The sequence below is a fragment of the Cyprinus carpio genome, chromosome B22 (genome assembly GCF_018340385.1).
Source record: "Cyprinus carpio isolate SPL01 chromosome B22, ASM1834038v1, whole genome shotgun sequence".
Lineage (NCBI taxonomy): Eukaryota > Metazoa > Chordata > Actinopteri > Cypriniformes > Cyprinidae > Cyprinus > Cyprinus carpio.
Window position 1 is genome coordinate 27,787,996 of NC_056618.1, and position 20,392 is coordinate 27,808,387.

At 42.4% G+C, this 20,392-nt stretch overlaps 2 protein-coding genes across 10 annotated transcripts in view; both read left to right on the plus strand.

Moving 5' to 3' along the window:
• LOC109088893 (CREB-binding protein-like) overlaps nucleotides 1–10,298 on the plus strand; it is a 49,205-nt gene extending 38,907 nt beyond the window's left edge. For all 6 annotated transcript variants that reach the window (XM_042749848.1, XM_042749853.1, XM_042749849.1 and 3 more), the window contains 13 exons: nucleotides 315–403; nucleotides 2,942–3,022; nucleotides 3,196–3,252; nucleotides 3,708–3,785; nucleotides 3,884–3,951; nucleotides 4,696–4,846; nucleotides 5,079–5,225; nucleotides 5,337–5,450; nucleotides 5,535–5,700; nucleotides 5,801–5,968; nucleotides 6,085–6,246; nucleotides 6,439–6,720; nucleotides 7,002–10,298. In XM_042749848.1, coding sequence (XP_042605782.1) covers nucleotides 315–403; nucleotides 2,942–3,022; nucleotides 3,196–3,252; nucleotides 3,708–3,785; nucleotides 3,884–3,951; nucleotides 4,696–4,846; nucleotides 5,079–5,225; nucleotides 5,337–5,450; nucleotides 5,535–5,700; nucleotides 5,801–5,968; nucleotides 6,085–6,246; nucleotides 6,439–6,720; nucleotides 7,002–9,176 — 3,738 coding nt within the window. In that variant the 3' untranslated portion in view covers nucleotides 9,177–10,298. The remainder of the gene's footprint in view (nucleotides 1–314; nucleotides 404–2,941; nucleotides 3,023–3,195; nucleotides 3,253–3,707; nucleotides 3,786–3,883; nucleotides 3,952–4,695; nucleotides 4,847–5,078; nucleotides 5,226–5,336; nucleotides 5,451–5,534; nucleotides 5,701–5,800; nucleotides 5,969–6,084; nucleotides 6,247–6,438; nucleotides 6,721–7,001) is intronic.
• Nucleotides 10,299–10,486: 188 nt separating this feature from the next.
• Nucleotides 10,487–20,305, plus strand: LOC109088892 (structure-specific endonuclease subunit SLX4-like). Of its 4 annotated transcripts, none has more exons than XM_042749857.1 (14): nucleotides 10,487–11,355; nucleotides 11,555–11,720; nucleotides 11,827–12,054; nucleotides 12,675–12,865; nucleotides 12,934–13,226; nucleotides 13,822–14,050; nucleotides 14,124–14,206; nucleotides 14,305–14,451; nucleotides 14,542–14,711; nucleotides 15,767–17,815; nucleotides 17,906–18,390; nucleotides 18,532–18,631; nucleotides 19,176–19,451; nucleotides 19,526–20,305. In XM_042749857.1, exons 1-14 carry the CDS (start codon nucleotides 10,938–10,940, stop codon nucleotides 19,920–19,922), a joined length of 5,232 nt encoding a protein of 1,743 aa, XP_042605791.1. In that variant the 5' UTR covers nucleotides 10,487–10,937; the 3' UTR covers nucleotides 19,923–20,305. The 4 variants fall into 4 exon arrangements, with proteins under 4 accessions (XP_042605791.1, XP_042605789.1, XP_042605788.1 ...); XM_042749855.1 differs by having other exon boundaries at nucleotides 10,487–10,768; nucleotides 10,915–11,355; nucleotides 15,767–18,390; XM_042749854.1 differs by having other exon boundaries at nucleotides 15,767–18,390.
• Nucleotides 20,306–20,392: the final 87 nt, after the last annotated feature.

Below are 20,392 nucleotides of genomic sequence, written 5' to 3' on the forward strand. Positions count from 1 at the left end.
TAAACATATCATTCAATAATAAATGTCAGATGGCAAAATATATGGATTTACATAGACTTCAAAATATCATCTGATTTCTCGATGTGCGTAATTTTTAAGCATGTTCGAGCACTTCACACATTCAGATAATGCAGATGTAATATTTAGTTTATTTAAAATAATGAGAATACAACGGTATTGTCATCTTCAGTACTACCATTAAAGAAGCTCCTGTGTTTTTATTATTCAATTCCCGGTCGTCCGCACACAAAACCTAGACATAAACAGAGTTTTCTGGTCATGTGTCTGAACTCTTTTCTTCTTTCCTCCCACAGTATGAGTTTTCTCCTCAGACGCTGTGTTGTTACGGCAAGCAACTGTGTACAATACCCCGAGACGGCACTTATTACAGTTATCAGAACAGGTGAGGACCCGGACCCGCCTCCATTTAATATTCATGAGCACTAATTATATTTCCTACTTTGACAAACTCATGTTATTTATTTCTTTGGAGATGGTCCGAAATGAAAGCGAAGGCGAGATATTGAAACTTTTCCTTCATGACAGTCTTGACATAATCAGGCGACATTTCATGCTAATATGAGTAATTATTATTATTATTTTATTTTTTTTTTCAATTTTTGTTATCACTTAGATTATGGCCATTTGACTTCTAGCAGTGTCCAGTGTTCCCATACATTGAGTTATTTGTGGCGGATCGTCACAATTCAGAACTGACCACCACAAATAGATTTTCCAAAATTAATAAATGAAGTGTAAAATTAAAATGCAGCGAGGGTGTTTTTATATGAATGTATCTTTAAAAAGAACTGGGCTTATTTGATTACAGCCGTTACCGGGGAAACCGCTATATATCTCCCGCTCCAGCAGCGCCTCCTGCTGGCAGAGAATGAATTTGCATTTGCAGTCTGTGGGAAACATAAACAAAAAGCATGCTTCAGAACTGTTTTGAGAAGGTGCTTAAATTTTATTACTATGAATTAGGCTACTACTACTACTACTACTAACTATTACTATCATGTACCCTGCAATAATCATTTACTCAAACTCTCTTTTATTAGATAAAGGAAACAAAAAAAAAAAAGAAGAAAATTGGCCAAACATATCGGGCAAAAAAAAAAAAAAAAAATCAGCATCATATATCAGCTGCCCTGATTTCTAAATATCAGCATCGTCCAGAGAAAACCCCTTATCGGTCGACCTCTATTGCTGACACTTCAATTAATTGTTTTGCCACTTTTGCACTTATTATTAATGTATTTTGAATGCAAAGGGCACTTTATTTATTTTTTATTTTTTTAAATTACTGTTTATTTGTAATGCATATTATGTACGTTTATTAAAAACAAGTTCTGTAAAAACCAATTGTTCTGGTCCGGATCTTTGACACTGATGAAAATTCAGATTTGGCTCTTTGAATGTAGACTTTGAGAACCCCTGGCCTAAGAAAACGTTAAAGAGGACACTCAGGTTAAAGTCGACGTGCTCTCTGTCATGTGGTGTAGTTAGTTCAGCCGTGTGTGGTTTTGACGCACATTTGGCAAATCAGACCTTGACATTAAACCTCCCCGTGTGGCTATGTGTACACTAGCATAGTTTGCTCTCAGGCCTGTTCATGTTTTTTCTAAACACAAGACTGCTTGATCACAACCCCTCCCCCTTTCTCTTTCTTCATGGTTACACTGCTTTAATTCTCCAGCCAGTCCTAATTTATTGGCAGTTGTAATATTTGCACTGGCACATGTATTATTTTTTTTGCTGCGAATTGCCTGCTTACTCATAACAGGCGTCCCTTGCACCCCCTGCAGCACAGAGCACGTCACTGCAGAACCTCTGAACCTCGCTCCTACACTCACATCCTCTGCTGACACTGAATACAGTCTCTGTTTTTGCAAGCATTTTGCCAGATTTCTCCTCCTTCCCAGTTATCTTAGTACATTTTTGTATTAAAGGACTAGTTCAACTATGAATTAAAATTTACTGAACAATTACTCACCCTCAGGCCATTTAAGATGTTGTTGAGTTTGGTTCTTCATCAGGTTTGTAATAATGTAGCATTACACTTGCTCACTAATGGATCCTATGCAGTGAATGGGTGCCGTCAGAATAAGAGTCTAAACCGTGGATAAAAACATCACAATAATCCACAAGTAATCCACACCACTCCAGTCCTTCAGTTAACATCTTGTGAAGTGAAAAGATGCATTTATAAGAAACAAATCCATAATTGAGGCTTTTTAAACTTCAAACCATTGTTTCCTGCTAAAATAAAGAGTGCTCTATTTATAATATTGCTTTCTCCTGTGAAAAAGACGTCTTGTCTGAATCAGGAGAGAAATATGCACATATCAAGCATGAAAAAAAACTGTCCAAAACTGTTCTAAACAAATATTTTGATGTGAGAGACAACGGTGGATGGACTTTTTCACTGAAGAAAGCATTTTTATGGATTATTGACTCGTATTTTGGCCTGAAATTACGCTTTAAAGTTAAAACGCCTTAATGATGGATTTGTTTCTTAGAAAAAACACAGCTTATGAGACCTTAACTGATGGACTGGAGGATTACTTGTGGATTATTGTGATGTTTTTATCAGCTGTTTGGACTCTCATTCTGACGGCACCCATTCACTGCAGAGGATCCACTGGTGAGCAAGTGATGTAATGCTACATTTCTCCAAATCTGTTTCAATAAATAAACAAACTCATATTCATCTTGGATGACCTGAAGGTGAGTAAATTTTCAGCAAATATTACTTTATAGTTTTTTGTTGAACTCTAGGAAGCCATTCACATTGTGATATTCTACAGCGTCAAATGACATTATAATCATTAGACAGATTTGTTATTCTTTTTGGATTAATAAATAATAAAGTCAGTCTTGTGCGCATGTGCTGCTCTACATATTTCTTGAAGTGATTCATAACTTTGTGTGTATACAGGTATCATTTCTGCGAGAAGTGCTTCAATGAGATTCAGGGAGACAGTGTGACGCTAGGAGATGATCCAGCTCAGCCCCAGACGTGAGTGATTGTTCACCTTTTTGCGGTTATATTCAAGGCCGGTTGTGGAGATTTCATCACTTTAGTTCAAAATAATTCCGAATTATTCATTTTCTCTATTCCATAATAAACTGAATAATTTTTAATGTTTTAAATGTTCAACAAACCTGATTGTGGATCTTCTTTGTATGCAGCATGATCTCTAAAGACCAGTTTGAAAGGAAGAAGAATGATACGTTAGATCCTGAGCCGTAAGTAAATGCTCCACTTAATTTCCCAGAATTCCCTGAGGCAATCAAGTAGCACATGCATTAATATTAGGGCTGTATTGGTCAGTATTGGCTTATACATTTATCTGCTCTGGACTCATTACACCACATGGCTTCTGCTCACTGGCGCCCCCTGCTGCCAACAACATAGGGCATAGAGACACTCCCACCACACGAGCACAACTCTACAGTCTGTAAGCATCAGTATTGTCCAAAAGTTGTCCAAATCCACACCTCCTACAAAGGCGCAATTGCATTGGCCTGCTTGCAAATGCGTAAGAACTGGAGGAAAATAAGTTGAATGATGTATTTCCTGTTAACTACCTGCTTTTGCAGTTAGTGACTACACATTCAGACACTTGCTAAAATAAAAGCTGCAAGAATACAAAGCTCAAGAAACGGTTGCATCCCCCATTAATCAATTCTCCTCTTCTCAGGTTTGTTGAATGTAAAGACTGTGGGCGCAAGATGCATCAGATCTGTGTCCTGCATTATGAGGTTATCTGGCCTTCTGGGTGAGTTTGAAAACACCTCAGAGTGAACAGTGTTGCTCTGATATCGATTCTGGATGCGATGTGGCAAGTCAACACTAAATGAGCAATTCTCTCTGCAGTTTCATCTGTGATAACTGTTTGAAAAAGAGTGGGAAGACGAAAAAAGAGAACAAGTTTTCGGCAAAAAGTGAGTAATAGGATTGTTCTTGTGGTGCATTAATGTTAAACGCATGGTCATTTACTCTTCCTCATGTCGTTTCAAACCTGTAGGACTTCTGTTCATCTTTGAAACACAAATTAAGGTATTTTTAATGAAACCTGGGAGATTTCTGTCCCTTCATTAGCTGTTTCCATCACCCTATTTTTATGTGCATTTTGGAGTATTGCATCGGAAACGAATGGTAGAAACACCAAATTTCATTCTGAGGTGCAAGTAATTTAATATATAGGAAATTATAATATTCAGTGGCTTCTCCTTCTTAGTGACATTTAGTGCCAGTTTATCAGGAAGTTGCAATTTTGTTCTCTTTAACTCGTTGGATGGTAACGGTGCTTATCGCAAATGTTTTATGCGATATTCCAATTTGACAAATTTGTGACTTTGGATGGAAACCCAGCTACTTAAAGTCTATGCAACCAAAAATTTGACAATTCAAAAAAGCTCCTAAAGACACCGTAAATGTTATCCATGTGATTTGAGTGCTTCAATCCAAGTCTTCTGAAGAGACATGATCACTTGATATGATGAGCAGATATAGTTCAGGCTTTTATTCACATACAGACACTGATCAACACATATGCAAAGATCTCAAAAGTGCTTGCTTCTGTTTACAATTCTTTTCAGTGAAATCTCTCAGCTTTCAATAAAAATATCAGCTTTCATTAAAAACTATCCCTTTACAAGTGTTTAATGCTGTTGTCTTCGATCCAGGGTTGCAGGCGACGCGGTTAGGCACGTACATAGAGGATCGGGTGAACAAGTACTTGAAGAGACAGAACCATCCGGAAGCTGGAGAGGTGTTCGTGCGAGTCGTAGCCAGTTCAGACAAAACGGTGGAGGTCAAACCTGGCATGAAGGCCAGGTAAATGTAACCTCCATGCTTACCTTTTATTTTTCCAGTAAACTAAATCTTCAGAGGGCAAGTTTGGATGCAGAACCAATAAATCAACTGGTTTGCCTGATCGTTTTCCTGATCAGAGTTTCACCCATTTCAGTAATGCTTCATCAAACAAAACACTGATGGTAATCCTATGGTGTGCTAGTGTTTGTTCTTTGAACAGGTAAAGGTGAGTTAATCCCCTGCTTCATTTCAGGTTTGTAGATACAGGAGAGATGCCCGAGAGCTTCCCCTACAGAACCAAAGCACTTTTCGCCTTTGAGGAGATTGACGGAGTGGACGTGTGTTTCTTCGGCATGCACGTGCAAGAGTACGGCTCTGAAAGCCCTTTCCCTAACACCAGGTAAACTCTTACTATAGTTCTTTAGAGACACAACAGACATATTCACCAATGCACTTAATACTCAGCATGCAATTAAGGTAAAAGATTCTTTGTTTTTTTGTACCTATCTAGACGGGTATACATATCGTACCTCGATAGTATTCACTTCTTCAGACCTCGCATGCTGAGAACAGCAGTCTATCACGAAATCCTCATCGGCTATTTGGAATACGTCAAGAAGCTTGGGTAGGTTTCACCATATAAATCTTCCTTGAGGCTGACAAATCCAGTTCCCGTTCATGCCCTAAACTTTGAACATTTCCACTGCAGATATGTTACGGCACACATCTGGGCGTGTCCACCTAGCGAAGGTGATGACTATATCTTCCACTGTCACCCTGCTGACCAGAAAATCCCAAAACCCAAGCGCCTGCAGGAGTGGTACCGTAAAATGCTGGACAAGGCATTTGCTGAGCGGATACTGCATGACTACAAGGTATAGCAGGGACCATGTGATCTTAACTTTGTTTTGACTGTGTGTATGCTATCAAGTACACGGTTATATGGTATAAATACAATGTGTCTGTGTTTAATAGGACATCTTTAAGCAAGCAACTGAGGACCGTTTGACAAGTGCAAACGAGCTTCCATATTTTGAGGGTGATTTTTGGCCCAATGTGTTGGAGGAGAGCATCAAGGAGTTGGAACAGGAGGAAGAGGAGAGGAAAAAAGAAGAAAACACGGCAGCTTGTGAAACTCCAGAGGTGAAAATTTTAGGGTACTCTGCATAGGGTTCATTTTATTTGATATTCTGTAGATTAATTTACATCTTTTACAAACTGCAAACACTTTTTATAGACTCTTTTATTCTTTCTAACAGGGCACGCCAGGGGACAGTAAGAATGCAAAGAAGAAGAACAACAAGAAAACAAATAAGAATAAAAGCAGCGTGAGCCGAGCTAATAAAAAGAAACCTGGGATGCCGAATGTAGCCAGTGATCTTTCTCAGAAACTCTACGCCACAATGGAGAAACACAAAGAGGTCTCTTATATGTTCTTCATCTGATCATAAAACTGCTCTCAAAGGCATTGCATGAGTCATGTACATTGTTTAACTTGAAAGTTTTACTGTTTTGCATGTCAGATTTTGATATGCATATATAAGCCAGGTTTTTTTTTTTGGGGGGGGGGGGATCTTGAGAAACCTCTTACCTTGTCCTACATGTTCTCCCAGGTGTTTTTTATAATCCATCTGCACTCTGGGCCCATGGTCAACTCATTACTACCCATTGTTGACCCCGATCCCCTTTTGACCTGCGACCTGATGGACGGAAGGGACGCCTTCTTGACGTTAGCACGGGATAAGCACTGGGAGTTCAGCTCTTTGCGGCGCTGCAAATGGAGCACCATGTGCATGCTGGTGGAATTGCACAACCAGGGCCAGGATCGCTTTGTCTACACCTGCAATGAATGTAAACACCATGTCGAGACACGCTGGCACTGTACTGTCTGCGAGGTAAGATCCAGAGGCTCCTGTAACATGTTACAGCTGTCCTTTACGATCAGTTGTAGATGTGGGTGTGTTTCTGCGTTTGTGCATAAGAAAAGTAAACCTTTGGGATTATGAAACTTGGGAAGCCGTGGGATCTTTTAGTAACAGCTATTCTACTAGTAGCTTAAACACATCTTTCATGTTTTGTCCACTTGTTGTTGATGCATCATAACCATTTCTTGTCTTTTCATAACGAGACTTCCTGTCATCCCTTGCTTAATCACTCTATCCTCATCTTTCCTCAGGACTTTGACTTGTGCATTAGTTGCTACAACACTAAGGGCCACGAGCACCAGATGGTTAAGTGGGGTCTGGGTCTGGACGATGACAACAGTCAAAGCGGCGAGGCCTCCAAGAGTCCACAGGAGAGTCGGCGTCTAAGCATCCAGCGTTGCATTCAGTCTCTGGTGCATGCCTGCCAGTGCCGCAATGCCAACTGCTCCCTGCCGTCTTGCCAGAAGATGAAGCGTGTGGTGCAGCACACCAAGGGCTGCAAACGCAAGACAAACGGTGGCTGTCCGGTGTGCAAGCAGCTCATTGCGCTCTGCTGCTATCATGCCAAGCACTGTCAAGAGAACAAGTGCCCCGTGCCCTTCTGCCTCAACATCAAGCACAAACTGCGTCAGCAGCAGCTGCAGCACAGGCTCCAGCAGGCGCAGATGATGCGCAGACGCATGGCTACTATGCAGGGCCGAGCCATGCCTCAGAGCCTACCCTCGCCGCCTGCATCAACAGCCCCCAGCACGCCCACCTCACATCAGCAACCCAAAACCCCTCAAACGCCGCAACCGCTATCCAACCAGCCAACGACTCCCAATGCGGGTGTCATGTCCCCGGCTTATCCCAATGCTCCCCGCAACGGACAACCCCCTCCTCAAGCTTCACAGGGCAAATCAGGCCCACAGGCTTCCCCGCTACACCAGCAGCAGTCTCCACTCCCACAACCTCCCCAGCAGCAGCAGCAGCAGCAGCCACTGGCACAACAGCCTCCTCAGCAACAGCCTCCGCCTATGGCGGTCAAAATGGCACGGCACATAGAGATGGTCGCGCAGGCTCAGCACCAACAGAACTATCGCATGACCATGAATGGCCTTCCCATGAACCACCAGCAGCCACGCATGCCAGGCCCGATGCAACCGCCCATGCAGCATGTTGGGCCACGCGGGCAACAGGTCATGCCGCAAATCCCGCAAGGACAGTGGACTGGAGGTCCTCAGCCAGGCATGCAAGCGGCTCAGCAGCAGGTTGCTCCGCCCCAGACCACACCACAGACCATGCCTATGCAGAGGCCCACGATGGCCCAGCAAGCTGCACAGCCACGCATGATGGTGCCCACGCAAGGTCCACGACCGCAAGCACCCCAGAGACCCGGAGCCATCGCCCCCAATGCCTTGCAAGACCTGTTACTCACCCTCAAGTCGCCCAGCTCGCCCCAACAACAGCAGCAGGTGTTGAACATCCTCAAATCGAACCCGCAACTCATGGCCGCCTTCATCAAACAGAGGACCGCCAAGTACCACGCCAACCAGCCGCAGCAGCAACAAGCGCAACAAGGCATGCATGCAGCGCAGAACATGGCAGCAATGCAGGCGGTGCCGCGACCCGGCATGGCGCCGCAGCAGCAAGCACAGCAGCCTGCTCCACAGGGCATGGCAGCTCTTGGAGTGCAGGGGCAGCTCATGAACCCTGTGCACGCCAACAACCCGCAGCTGCAGGAGTTGTACCGCCGTCAGCTTTTGCGGCAGCAGCAGCAGCAGCAGCAGGGAGTGATGCCGCAGGCACATGGCCAGTTCCCACAGGCACAAGGGACTGCTACCAACTACACGCAACTCCGGATGCAGCAGCAGCAGCAGCAGCAACAGTTGGCCATGCAGGCAACAGGCGGACCCATGGGACAGCTGCCCCCTATGGCCCAGATGGGGCAGGGCGGGATGGGAATGGATGCCACATCCAACCTCCTGCACCAACGCATGCTCCAGCAGCAGCAGCAGGTCGTCCTCAAGCCTCCAATGGGCTCGCCGGCGCAACCGAGTCCCATGAGCCCACAAACTCACCTCCTTTCCAGCCAGCCACAAGGCGTGCACCTCCCCGGCCAACCCATGGCTAATGCACTCAGTAATCAGGTGTGCTCGCCGGCCCCCGTACAGTCACCCAGACCTCCGTCGCGGCAGCATCCTCCACATTCCAGTCCCTCCCCGCAGGTTCAGCCGCAGCCTTCGCCGCAGCACACAGGATCACCACACCCTGGTCTGACGACGCCCATGCCTGGCTCCATGGAGCAGGCGCACCTGGGCACACCTGAGCAGAGTGCCATGCTCCCACAACTTAATACGCTCAACCGCCAAGGGCTGCCCAGTGACTTAGGCATGGTGGGAGACACAACGGGAGACACGCTGGAGAAATTTGTGGAGGGATTGTAGCGTTAACTGGGAGACTCCACCCACCACAGTCTCCCCGTTCCTCTTTTTTGTGGCTCCGTTGGTTTTTCTCTAATATTCTCAAAATTTTTTGTACTGACATGTAAAAAGTTTGAAGAAATGTATGTTGGAAAAAAAAGAAATTTATGTCGACAAGGAACAGGGAATGTTGATGTTTCCTAAAAACAAAAAGACTGATTGCTTCCTTTTAAGAGGGATTTGAAAATTGTCGATTAAAAGAAATATAAATCACAAAGAATATATTTTTTGTTCAGTTAAGACCTTTGTGTGGTCAATGTTTTGTTTTAAATTTTGGTTTTGGTTTCAGGGGAGGGCGGTCTGGTTTCATGCCTTTTCTTTCTTTTTTCTTTTCTTTTTTTAAGAAAATTAAAAAACTTCATTATATTATTCATACCTTTTGTTTTATACCTTATCTAACTTTGCAGCATTTTCGTGTTGGAAGACTGTAAAATAATTTGGGTCAGGGTTTCTCTGCTCTGTCTTTCATCCTTTCATGCGATTGTATTCTAGTGTTGTACCATTTTTTCAGACATGCATTCGGAGACGTTTCCTCCTTTTCTCATTGTGAAGTTTGTATGAGGAGAACTATTTGTTTGTATTGATAGGAACTGTGCATACGCATGTATGCAGACACACACACACACAGATACACATATGCATCACTCAGACAATACAGCACCAACCCCAAGAGGACATTTACAACATCTCACTGGCCTGGACCCAGAGGTTCTGTCTTGCAGATGTAGAATATTGTTGCTTTTTGTCCTAATTTTGTCATACAGATATATAAATAAAAAGAGCGCTAGAGAGAAAGAGGGACAGAGGGGGGCCCCTAAGCTGAGCGGGAGGGAATGGGTGATCACTGGTTGACTGCTTGTTGGAAACCCAGAATGGATTCTGCTATTGACCCTCATTCCTCTCACACAAACTTGAACAGGGGCTCTACTTTTTCCCTTTATGTAAATCATGCAAGCTATTAAGCAAAGTACTATAAATATAAGGAAGAAAGAATGGAATCACTGTATAAACTGGTTGAAACAAAAAAAAACTTATTTCTTACTTATATACCATATTGTTAAATAAACTGTGTGCAACAGATTAAAATCATGTGTATTCTGTTATTATTATATGCTAAAGCTACTTTGAGCAAGTCAGGTTGTAGCGTCCTTTGGCTTATTTAATTGCTATCAAAAATGTATAAATACTTAAACTAGTTATTCGCTATATGTAATGTAATTTACCAGATTTTTTTTAGCAATTTCGCCATTTCGTAAGTTCAGTCACATGACTCGGAGATGTTTCGCAATCGTCATTGCGTCACCGCGTACAGGACGTCACCGGAAGTAGACGGCGGCGGCTGGCGGGACAGAATTTTGAACGAGTAGCCGCCGCTGCGGGACATTTTTATCAAAAACCCGTCGTTTTGTGACATTAAATCATCTGTTTTACAGACATATAATGAAGTGCGTATTGCTAACGTTCTGTGTTCAAGTTGTTATGGAATAAATGGTAATACAAGTACGTTAACCGATACAATTACGTTCGAATAGTAGCAGAGTGAAATGTAAACAAAGGTAAATATGATGTTTTTCACGAGTGTCTATGAAATGCGTTCGGACAGATAAGCTTGTATCGTGCATGTTATCCACAATATTAAAATACAAATGACGTTTAATGATCCGTAAATATGGATCCATGTAAGAACTGACACTTGTGACAGATCATGTGTGCGATTGGCTCATCATGGACGACTCGGACCAAGACTTCACCGACCTCTGCTCTCGTCTGCTCAAAAGAGTGAAGAAGAAAGGAGCAGGAGGATCTGGAGATGAAAAGAGACCAACCACCAGGGATGAGCAGCCATCCTCCCCCTCCTCTAGAAGAAACCCCCCTAAGAGGAGGAAGAAGACTGATAGGGATGTTACCAAGACTGAAATAAAGCGTGCGATCAATGGCAGGACTCAGTCTGCAGGGTCTGGTGATGTGTCTCAGCCCGATCCTGAAGAATCTGGCACAGGGAGAGCCAAAGATGCAGTGATCCGGAGAATGCAGCGGTTTAAGAGAGCCAGTCCAGAGAGACTCCTGCATGCAGAGACTGAGCGACCCACAAGCACAGAGTCTGATGGAAACCATCTCCCCACTGCTGGGACCCAGCTCACAGGTAAACATACATTTCTAATTAATATTGTAAATAAAAAGTTCAATACGTTATATATAAAAATGTATCTATGTTTATATATATTGTATTGTTCTGATTTTTTCATTACAAAGTATGCATTGTTAAAGTATAACTCCAGGACTCTTGTGCTTTTATGGCATCAGTGAAAGTCGAAAAGTGTGTGTTTGTGTGTGTTCTACAGAAGATGTGAGCAGTGACGAGGCCCTGGCTCTCCAGCTCCAGCAGGCGTTGGATCGTGAGGCTCAGTCCTCCAGAGACGTGGAAGATGAAGGATTGTTCTTCTGCCAGCTCTGTCAGAAAGATCTGTCAGCCATGAGCCCTCCGCTGCGCACTCAGCACATCAACAGGTGCCTTATCACCACTGTGTACACTGCATTATGAGGTATCATTCATATTCCACACAGACGGGATGAGTTTCACATCTGACATCTGTCTCGTACTCATGCTTTGTAGATGTTTAGATGCAAGCGAGAGCAGCGCTCCTTCAGCATCCCATCAGTCCCACCCCAGACCACGGGTCCCAGAGTGTCCCATTTGTGGAAAGAGTTTTAAATCAGAAAAAAGCCGGTCTGTCCACCTAAAGCGTTGCTCGACTGATATGGGTGTGAAACCTAATGATCTTCTCCAGGCTCTGAGGAGACAGGCTGCTGAGACAGCGTGCGACTACACCACCGACCAATCGTAAGCCAGCCACTTATTACCTTTTTATTAGATTTAATTATTTTTTTTTATATATATACTTAGATGTGTGCATATATACACACTTATGTATATATTTATATATACTTGAATTTATATACTTTAGTTTTATATGTATGCATGTTCTTAATTTTTTTACTTCAAAAAATAACAAAAAGCATGCAGAACTTTGTTTTTTTTTAATCAATGTGACATTTTCTTGACTGTTACGCAGATTTTTATCTTCACCTTTTATTACTGTAATGCAAAAAAAAAAACTAATTTTGATTACAGTAATTGGAAAGTATATATACAGCACAGTGCTTTTTTGCACCTTATGCTGATTTAATTTTAAAACATTGTCAAAAATCATAGATTCTCAAGTAAAATATCAGTTTGCATTACAGACAGTAAATATAAATAGGGAGGAAAATGTGCTTAACTGCCAAGAAAACATGGTTAAAAAATATGCCAAAAATGAAGAAGAAAAGTAAAACATATAGTTATTAAAAATAGATATATATGACTTTTTAAAATAATTTAATCACTGGTTATTTGTGGATGCTTATTTAAAAACCGGCACCAGTAGATGAATTAGTTTTGCATGTTCCTTCTCTCTGCAGACAGCAACTAGGTAGTGGTACGATAACTAGGAGGGATGGCATGCCTGTAAAAAAGAGGACCAGGAGGAAAGCCCAGAAGTTGGACGAGGACACAATGGTGGCGCTGGCTCTGTCCCGCTCTTTACTCGAGCAGGAAATGGAAGAGGAGAGGGAGATACTGGCTCCTGTCTTACAGTGGAAACCTGGAGCAGGTGAACTCACCTTTGTCAGTTAAACATATTCAGTGCAATTGCAGGTTATTACACATGTTCTCTTTCAGGCAAGGGCCGTGGGAAGAGAAGGAAGGGAGCGTCTCCTGTCCACCCACCACTTCTCCTCATCCTGGACGCTCAGACAGCACTGAACCGTCTGCAGGAGCGTGTTTCGTCACTCCTGCTCCGTTCCAGACCCCCCTCTCCGCCAACACCCACTCTTTCCCCCTCCGCGCTCCCTCTTCATCCTCAAGCCCCCCTCTGGGTCAAAAGTGCTCTTCATGGAGGAGGACCAGATGCAGTTTCAGAGTTTTACACCTCAGAACTAAGCAACTTCATACAGCCATGCGTTGCACCGGAGGTGAGATTCACTTTGTCTTATTCTGCACAATAAAACACAGCACAATATTATACAACAAATATTACTTTTTTTTTTTTTTTTTTTTTAAATGTAGCAACTGTAAAAATTTGATTTTAATCAAAACATAAAATCACATTGCTGCACTTTATAATGTAGTACTAATCATTAAGTGTACTTAAAGTTTTACTAATCGTAAAGTGTGCACCCGGCTTTAGATATATCTTATAGGCCACAACAGTAAGGATTTTTTTTCTGCTGGTCCAATTGGGCCAGTATTTTGGATTTTTACTTTTCCTGACAATGTTTTCGATTGGGTCCATCAAAAATTATTTTGTCAGAAAATACTTTAACAAAGAAGTTACTTATGCTTACCAAGGCTGTGTTTATTTAATCAAAAAAGTAATAATTGTAAAATATTATTACAATTTACAATAACTTTTTTTATTTGAAAATATGTTTAAAAAAATTTTAAATTTTAAAAAACTGTGATACTTTTTATTTGTCAGAATTCTTCGATGAATAGAAAGTTTGTATTTCTCACTGAATAGAAGTTAAATCTGTTGTGATGCTTAGTCTTTTTACATTATTACTTCAGAGAGAAAAGGTCACGTCTCTTGAAGTAACTCCAGTCAAGAAATTTCCAGATGAGGTTGATTCAGTCCAGGAAAAGCTTTCGGATCCGAGCCCAGCTCAACACCAGACTACCCGTCCTCTCACCCCCTGTTCGGGTACACCAGGCTCCCAGGCTCTGCAGGACCTGATGGAGCTTGCAGAGGAAGGCATGACCCTCACCCAGTATGGATACACAACACATTACAAGTCAGGTAATACTGATAGTCTGTCACAAGAAGACCTCATTTTTTTAGTATCAGGCTCACACTGTCCCATGTTCTTTAGTTAAAGACAATGCAGTGAATGAACTTCCCTCAAGTGGTTTTGTTCCAGAGACAAATGACAAGACGACGGCCAAGGAAACCTCAGTAAGAATTTCCTTTAGTTGTATCCGTCTGTACTCACTTGTGATTGGATATGAATGAATTGGAATGAACAACCAAAGTTTCATTTTTGTGTTTTTCAGGTGTACGTTTCAAAGCTAGCATCAGATCTGAGCAGCATGGTGAACAACCCTCAACTCAGTGATGTGCAGTTACAGGTGGACAGTGGGGACGTTTTCTTCACGCACTCGTTTATGCTGTACACACGATGCCCCCTGCTGGCCAACATGGTAAGTGTATCTCTATCGCTGATGCCACAAGCATAAACTAATAATCAAGAAGTGCAGATGAATAACCAAGCGGTTACCATGTGTTTGAAGGTTCATGACTCAGGTTTTGGTGTTCAGGAGGAGGGTATGCCTGTCTCTCAGAGGGTGTTGTTGGGTAATGTGCTTGGGGAGGCAGTACTGGCCCTCCTGCAGTATCTTTACACAGCCCACTGTCCTCTGACACACACACTGCTACCCCACATACAGGAGCTTGCCGATAGGTCAGTGTGATGATTCTTATGATGTGCTTCAAATATTACAATTATTTCCCAATAGAGGTGTTACATACATTTGTACATTCACAAAAAAATATTCAGCCTTGCACGAGTGGAACTTCATTGTATTGTTACTTTTAATAAGAAACAAAGTCTCATCTTTCAAATTATGTCAATTCTTTCATGAAATTCAAACATTAAATGTCGTTTTGGCACTCTTTGATGTGGCTTGACATCCCTTCTTTACTACTAGTTTTAATGTGAAATAAACATGAATAAACATTTCATGTAATCGCTCAATTAGTGTTTCAGCTGAAAGATGTCAATAAAACAGCTTGTAAAAGAAAAAATGTCACATACATTTCATTTACCTCAGGAAAGTCATCAGTGTCCACAGCTTGTTAGCTTGCAAGAGAAATTAAGTCTATAGAAGAAAATTCGCGAAATATTAAGACTTTATACTTATTATATTTTAGTTACCTGTTAGTGATGTCTTCAATATTTAATGTATGTTTAAATTAATCTGTTAAGAAACAAGTTAGGACAGCCACTGTGTAAATTAATATATTTCAGCAACAAATCAATTCATTTTTTTATTTTATTTTAAAGTTAATTTGCAAACTTAAAGTTAATTTGCAAACTGAATTATAGGCCATTTACATGATTGCATACTTTTTTTTTTTTTTTTTAAAGTTGAGTCTTGATTATATTTCAAAATAAATAACCGAATTTAAGCTTGGGCTCTGTAGCAACCTTAGTAATGTAAAAGGGCTCCCTATAGTTTAGAGCATAACCTGAGGTAGATTTTTATTCATAAGAAAATTGATTATAATTTAATTTATTTAAAGAGCAATTTGTTTAGTAAACCACTGTTTAATAAAAAAAAGAAGCAATTTTATGTTTAGTTTTTTTCCCCCGCTCTACTGAAACCATACCGAACTGTGACGTCAAAACAGTGGTACGTACTGAACCGTCATGTTTTGGTACCGTTACATCCCTATTTCCCAACCCTCCCTAGATATAAATTGATTCTAAGGTAGTTAATATGTGTTATATTTCAGGTTTTGTTTGGCTGAGCTGCAGCAGCAGTGTGAGGAATATTCTGGAGGTGTGGGGGAAAACACAAGAGAGGAATCTGAAGGCATTTTTCCAGCACCCCAGCCTCATCTCGGGGACCAGGAAGACCAGAACTTGGCAGAAAAAAATTTCTTGGAGCTCCTCCAATCAATGTGGCAGCACGAGGACAGTGAAGAAGAGGATGATTTTAAAGAGACTGCCGGAGAGGAAAGAGACCTGGAAGAGGAGCAAGAGAAAGAAGATGGAGAAAAAGAGGACCGGGTGGATGAGGAAGAGCTTGACGAGATCTATGAGTTTGCAGCGACACAAAGGAAGATAGAGACGATGTTGGAGGCTACGACCGAGACCGAAGAAGAGGAGGGAGATGCAAATACATCCCTCAGAAATGAGAAGAAGGATGAGACAGAAGACAGGAACGAGACAGAATCCCTCTCAGAGAAATCTGCCGGCAGTTGCCATAGTAACAAACAAGGCGTGGATGGGATGGAGGCTGCCATGGTAACAAGTCCAATGGAAGAAACCCTTAAAAACCCCAATTCAGAGACCGAGAGAGTTTGCTTGATTCAAGAATTAGATGAAAACAGAGACTCGGATGCCAGTCTAGATAACAGCTATGACTGTTTATTCTCCCAGTCTGTAGGGGAATACATGGAACCATCACAGACGCCAGCATCCTGCTCTCAGCAACAACGTTACAAGCCATCGCACACAGTACAGCAAAACACACCCGCCCCGTTTCACCCTTCATGTGTTAGTGAGGTGATCGACCTGTCTATAAGCCCTCCACCAAGCTCAGATGTGTCAGATGAGACTAACTTCCCCTTACCTGGATTGTCTCCTGTTCCTCATGAGGGTGAACATACAGATAAATCTCCACTAACTAAAGACAATTCAGTATGCCAGGAAATCAAGAACCCCGCTTCCCCTCCAGAATCTCAAAGTAAACGGGTTGAGCTCATTGTTCTCTCAGATTCATGTAAACAAATGCATCAATACTGCTACCTAAATGCTCCTACTACTAAATGTGCTTTGACTCCTCGGTCTCCTTTCGAATCTCCCTCAGAACCTCTTCAGACGTCCACAAGCTATGTTTGCAAAGTCACCGAGAACAGTTTCAAAGAATCTGGATCCCAAGCCCATGCCGGCAAACGGGTAGATGCTTCCAAGCAGGTGTCGACTGATACAGAAGCCAGATCTGACCGATCAGAGCACTGTAGCCCTGGGATTGCGAATGAAAGCGTGTTTGATGGCTCTGCTGAGGTTTCCTGGCTGATTCCAGCCACTCCGGTACCATCCACACGCTGTAGCTCTTCCCAGACCTGCATCAGCATGCGCCGAACCCAGCTCTTCCCCAAATCATCGTCCTCTTCTTCCTCTTCCTCTGTCTCGGGTGGTTTTAAACCTGCTAGCTTTGATTCTTCAAGCAGCAGCTGCATAAAAGAGAAGCCGGTACCTTTGTCTGAATTGCCCAAATCAGATCTGAGTCCCTTTAAAGAATGTCATAGCACTGATACAGATCGCTCTCCAGGTTATCAGAGACCGCTTCACCATCTAAGACTGTCTCAGGTTCCTTCTACAGATGTTTCTGATGGCTCCCACATTGGCAGCATCATGGGACATCCAACCCAGGGTGTCTCCAAGCCCTCCAGTAGCACTCCTCTCCATTCAGACTCTTCCTTACAACGTCAGATCCTGTTTGGCTCCCCTGTGGTTGATGACTGTGATGTTCGGCTCAGGGATAGTAGAGGTAATTCTAGATTCTTCAGTAGTCAGGGAAAAATTGGCTTAGTGTCTCTGCAGCTGAGTTCTTCTTCCCCTAGTAAGACACCTGAGAAGAAGCAGGGTAGCTCTCTTGAGCAGGGATGCTCCAGTCCGTCCCCGAACTCTCAAAGCTACAGTCATCCAGAAAGATGGAAAAAGAGAGAGAACGATGGGGTAGAGCGAATGGAATTGGGAGAGAATCCAAATCAAAGTAATGAAGAATTGGTGGATGTTGCGGGAAACTCATTCAGTGATATGGATGGGTCAGGAAGATCGGGAGAAGAGAATCCGAATCAAAGTGTTGACGAAGTGGTGGATATTGCGAGAAACTCATTTAGTGACATGGATGAGCCTGGAAGAAGAGCGGGAGAAGAGAATCCAAATCAAAGTGTTGACGAAGTGGTGGATATTGCGGGAAACTCATTCAACGATATGGATGGGTCTGGAAAAGTGGGAGAAGAGAAACCAAATCAAAGTGTCGACGAAGTGGTGGACGTTGCAGGAGACTCATTTTGTGGCATGGACGAGCCTCCTATAGCGTTTGATGACTCCTGGGGTTTGGATGGAGGAGTTGGAAACCAGAAGCCCTGCTTTAGTCTACGGCTTGACAGCAGTGGAGGTACAGTCAGTCCACCGGGTCTCGAAGGTAAGGGACCAATGTCCAGGTCTCATCTTGATTCTGGAGCTTGTACCAAAACTCCGGATCCAAGTCCAGGTCCATTTAATCACAGTCTGCCTGATCCTGACACGTGGCATGATTGGGAAGAAGAGGAGGTGGCTTCCCTTCCTCTTTCTCAGAGATTGACAGCTCCCTCTGCCAAGAGAGTTGCCGAACTAAAGACTCCAGGTAAGACAAGTTGTCCTCCTTGGTATGTTAATTATGTTTACCAGGAGCCTGGAACTCTAGATAATGAACTATGCATTGCATTTAGAAAGAGCTTTTTGATTTAGAAAACCTTCTTAAAATCAGATTTAACTTTCTGCACAGTTGCTTGCAGAAAGAGGAATAAAGGACCGCTGGTGCCCATCACTCCCATGCCAGGCTTTTCCGATATGGACACACCAGAGCTCAAAAACAGACTCAACAGGTGAGCATAAAAAGAAGATATAGGTATTATAATATGTTTAAAACATTTATTAATGCCATTGCATATCACAATAACAAACCAGCAAACTATCTAAAAACTACCTTTCAGTGACTTTTAACTAACTGGCCACAGATTCATTTTTAGTGCATGTATGAAGTTAGTTCTCCTCGGGGAGTTCAGTAGCAAAGCAAGTCATTTATTTTTGATCCCTTAGGCCTGGCTGTTTTCTGCTGTAGGCATTAAGCATCATGTTTTTTTTTTTCGAATTATTCTGCAGAAGTTAAAATATTTAGTACTTAATATACATATATCTTATAATCAAAATATTTTTCTCCATCTAATACTCCCTTACATTGACAGTGGGGTATTATGAAATAAGTTTAGACCAAATTAACCTTACATAACGTTTAAGCATTCACAGTATTCAACATGCAAATGAGAATCAAATCCAGATGTGTAAATGTTGTGTAACTCTGGCGTCACAAAGCCAAAGAAACCCATTTAGTAACACATAGCTGCGAAATGTATTTATTTTTTTGTCCAGGTTCGGCGTGCGTCCGCTGCCCAAGAAGCAGATGGTTCTGAAGCTGAAAGAGATCCATCAATACACCCACCAGCTGCAGAGCTCCGAGTCAGAGGAGGAGACCTCTGGACCCCAACGCCCACCGAATGCCTCTAACTCCCAGTCTGCTCCACTCTCCTTTAAGCAGCCTACAGCACCCCCTGCTGTCTCACCTGTGAAACTGCAGCCAAGTGAAGAAGATGAGCTTTTATCAGCCTCTCAAAACTCAGATACATCCTCCACTGCAGAGTCTGACAGGTACAGCTCTTACACGACTAGATACATAATTAATACTGTAAGGAACCGTAGTTCAACCCATTTCTTCTTCCCAGGTCGAACCCAGAGCTGTGTGTGTCAGAAGACGACGACTCGGACACTGAGGGCATCACGGCATCTCAGGCTGTTGTGTGTGAGAAGGACAAACTCCTTGCAGTTCGTCAGTTCATCCTATCCGACCCCAAGCTGTACGCACGAGTGCTGCAGTACCAGCCTCTCTCCCTGGCGGAGCTGCGGTCCAGCTTGAAAGCAGCGGGCATCAGGTTAGGTGCTGCTAAACTACTAGACTTCCTGGACTCTCAGTGCATTACTTTCAGTACGGCCAAACAGGGCCAGAATGCATCTTCCCGCAGGAAACGACGTGTGAAAACCACAACCAGTGGTGGTGCAGCCGGAAGAGGAAGGAAAAAAGCAGCTAAGCCCAATGGAGGAGTTGCATGTGGGCTGAAATAAAATAATGTGGTAAAACTACATAATTTTAAGAATAAGTTGTTAAAGGACAATAAGGTTTTTCATCTTTTCAACTAAACAAATGTCTCACACACACTCTATTCCAGTGACAGGATTGAAACTAAAATGCATTTATGTTTGTATTTTTTTTTTTTTTACAATGTTTGAAATGAAAATATTATTTTTTTAAATGAATTTAATTTAATGTCTGGTTAATGTAATTAAAAGACATTTCTTAATGTAAGTGTCACATGTTTGTATACAAGAAAAGGTTCATTTTAAGCTGTATTATTTCATCCAATAGTTTTAGAGATTTCTTCAACCAAAATGTGCCTCTCAAACAAACTCCTTGCCAAAAAAAAAAAAGGTAGAAACCGGTCAATAAATGTGCAGTCATTTCATGACAGACAAGTATATTTTACACAACTAACATTAGCCTGTAATGCAAAAAACAATATTTTTTTCATGACAGA

Bases quoted from the DNA above. Each gene is read 5' to 3' on its own strand.
- LOC109088892 (XM_042749854.1), top strand. From the start codon at position 10,938: ATGGACGACTCGGACCAAGACTTCACCGACCTCTGCTCTCGTCTGCTC. The intron at 12,055-12,674 runs GTAAGCCAGCCA...TTCTCTCTGCAG, and splicing joins GACTACACCACCGACCAATC to ACAGCAACTAGGTAGTGGTA. The intron at 14,452-14,541 runs GTAAGTGTATCT...ATGTGTTTGAAG, and splicing joins GCCCCCTGCTGGCCAACATG to GTTCATGACTCAGGTTTTGG.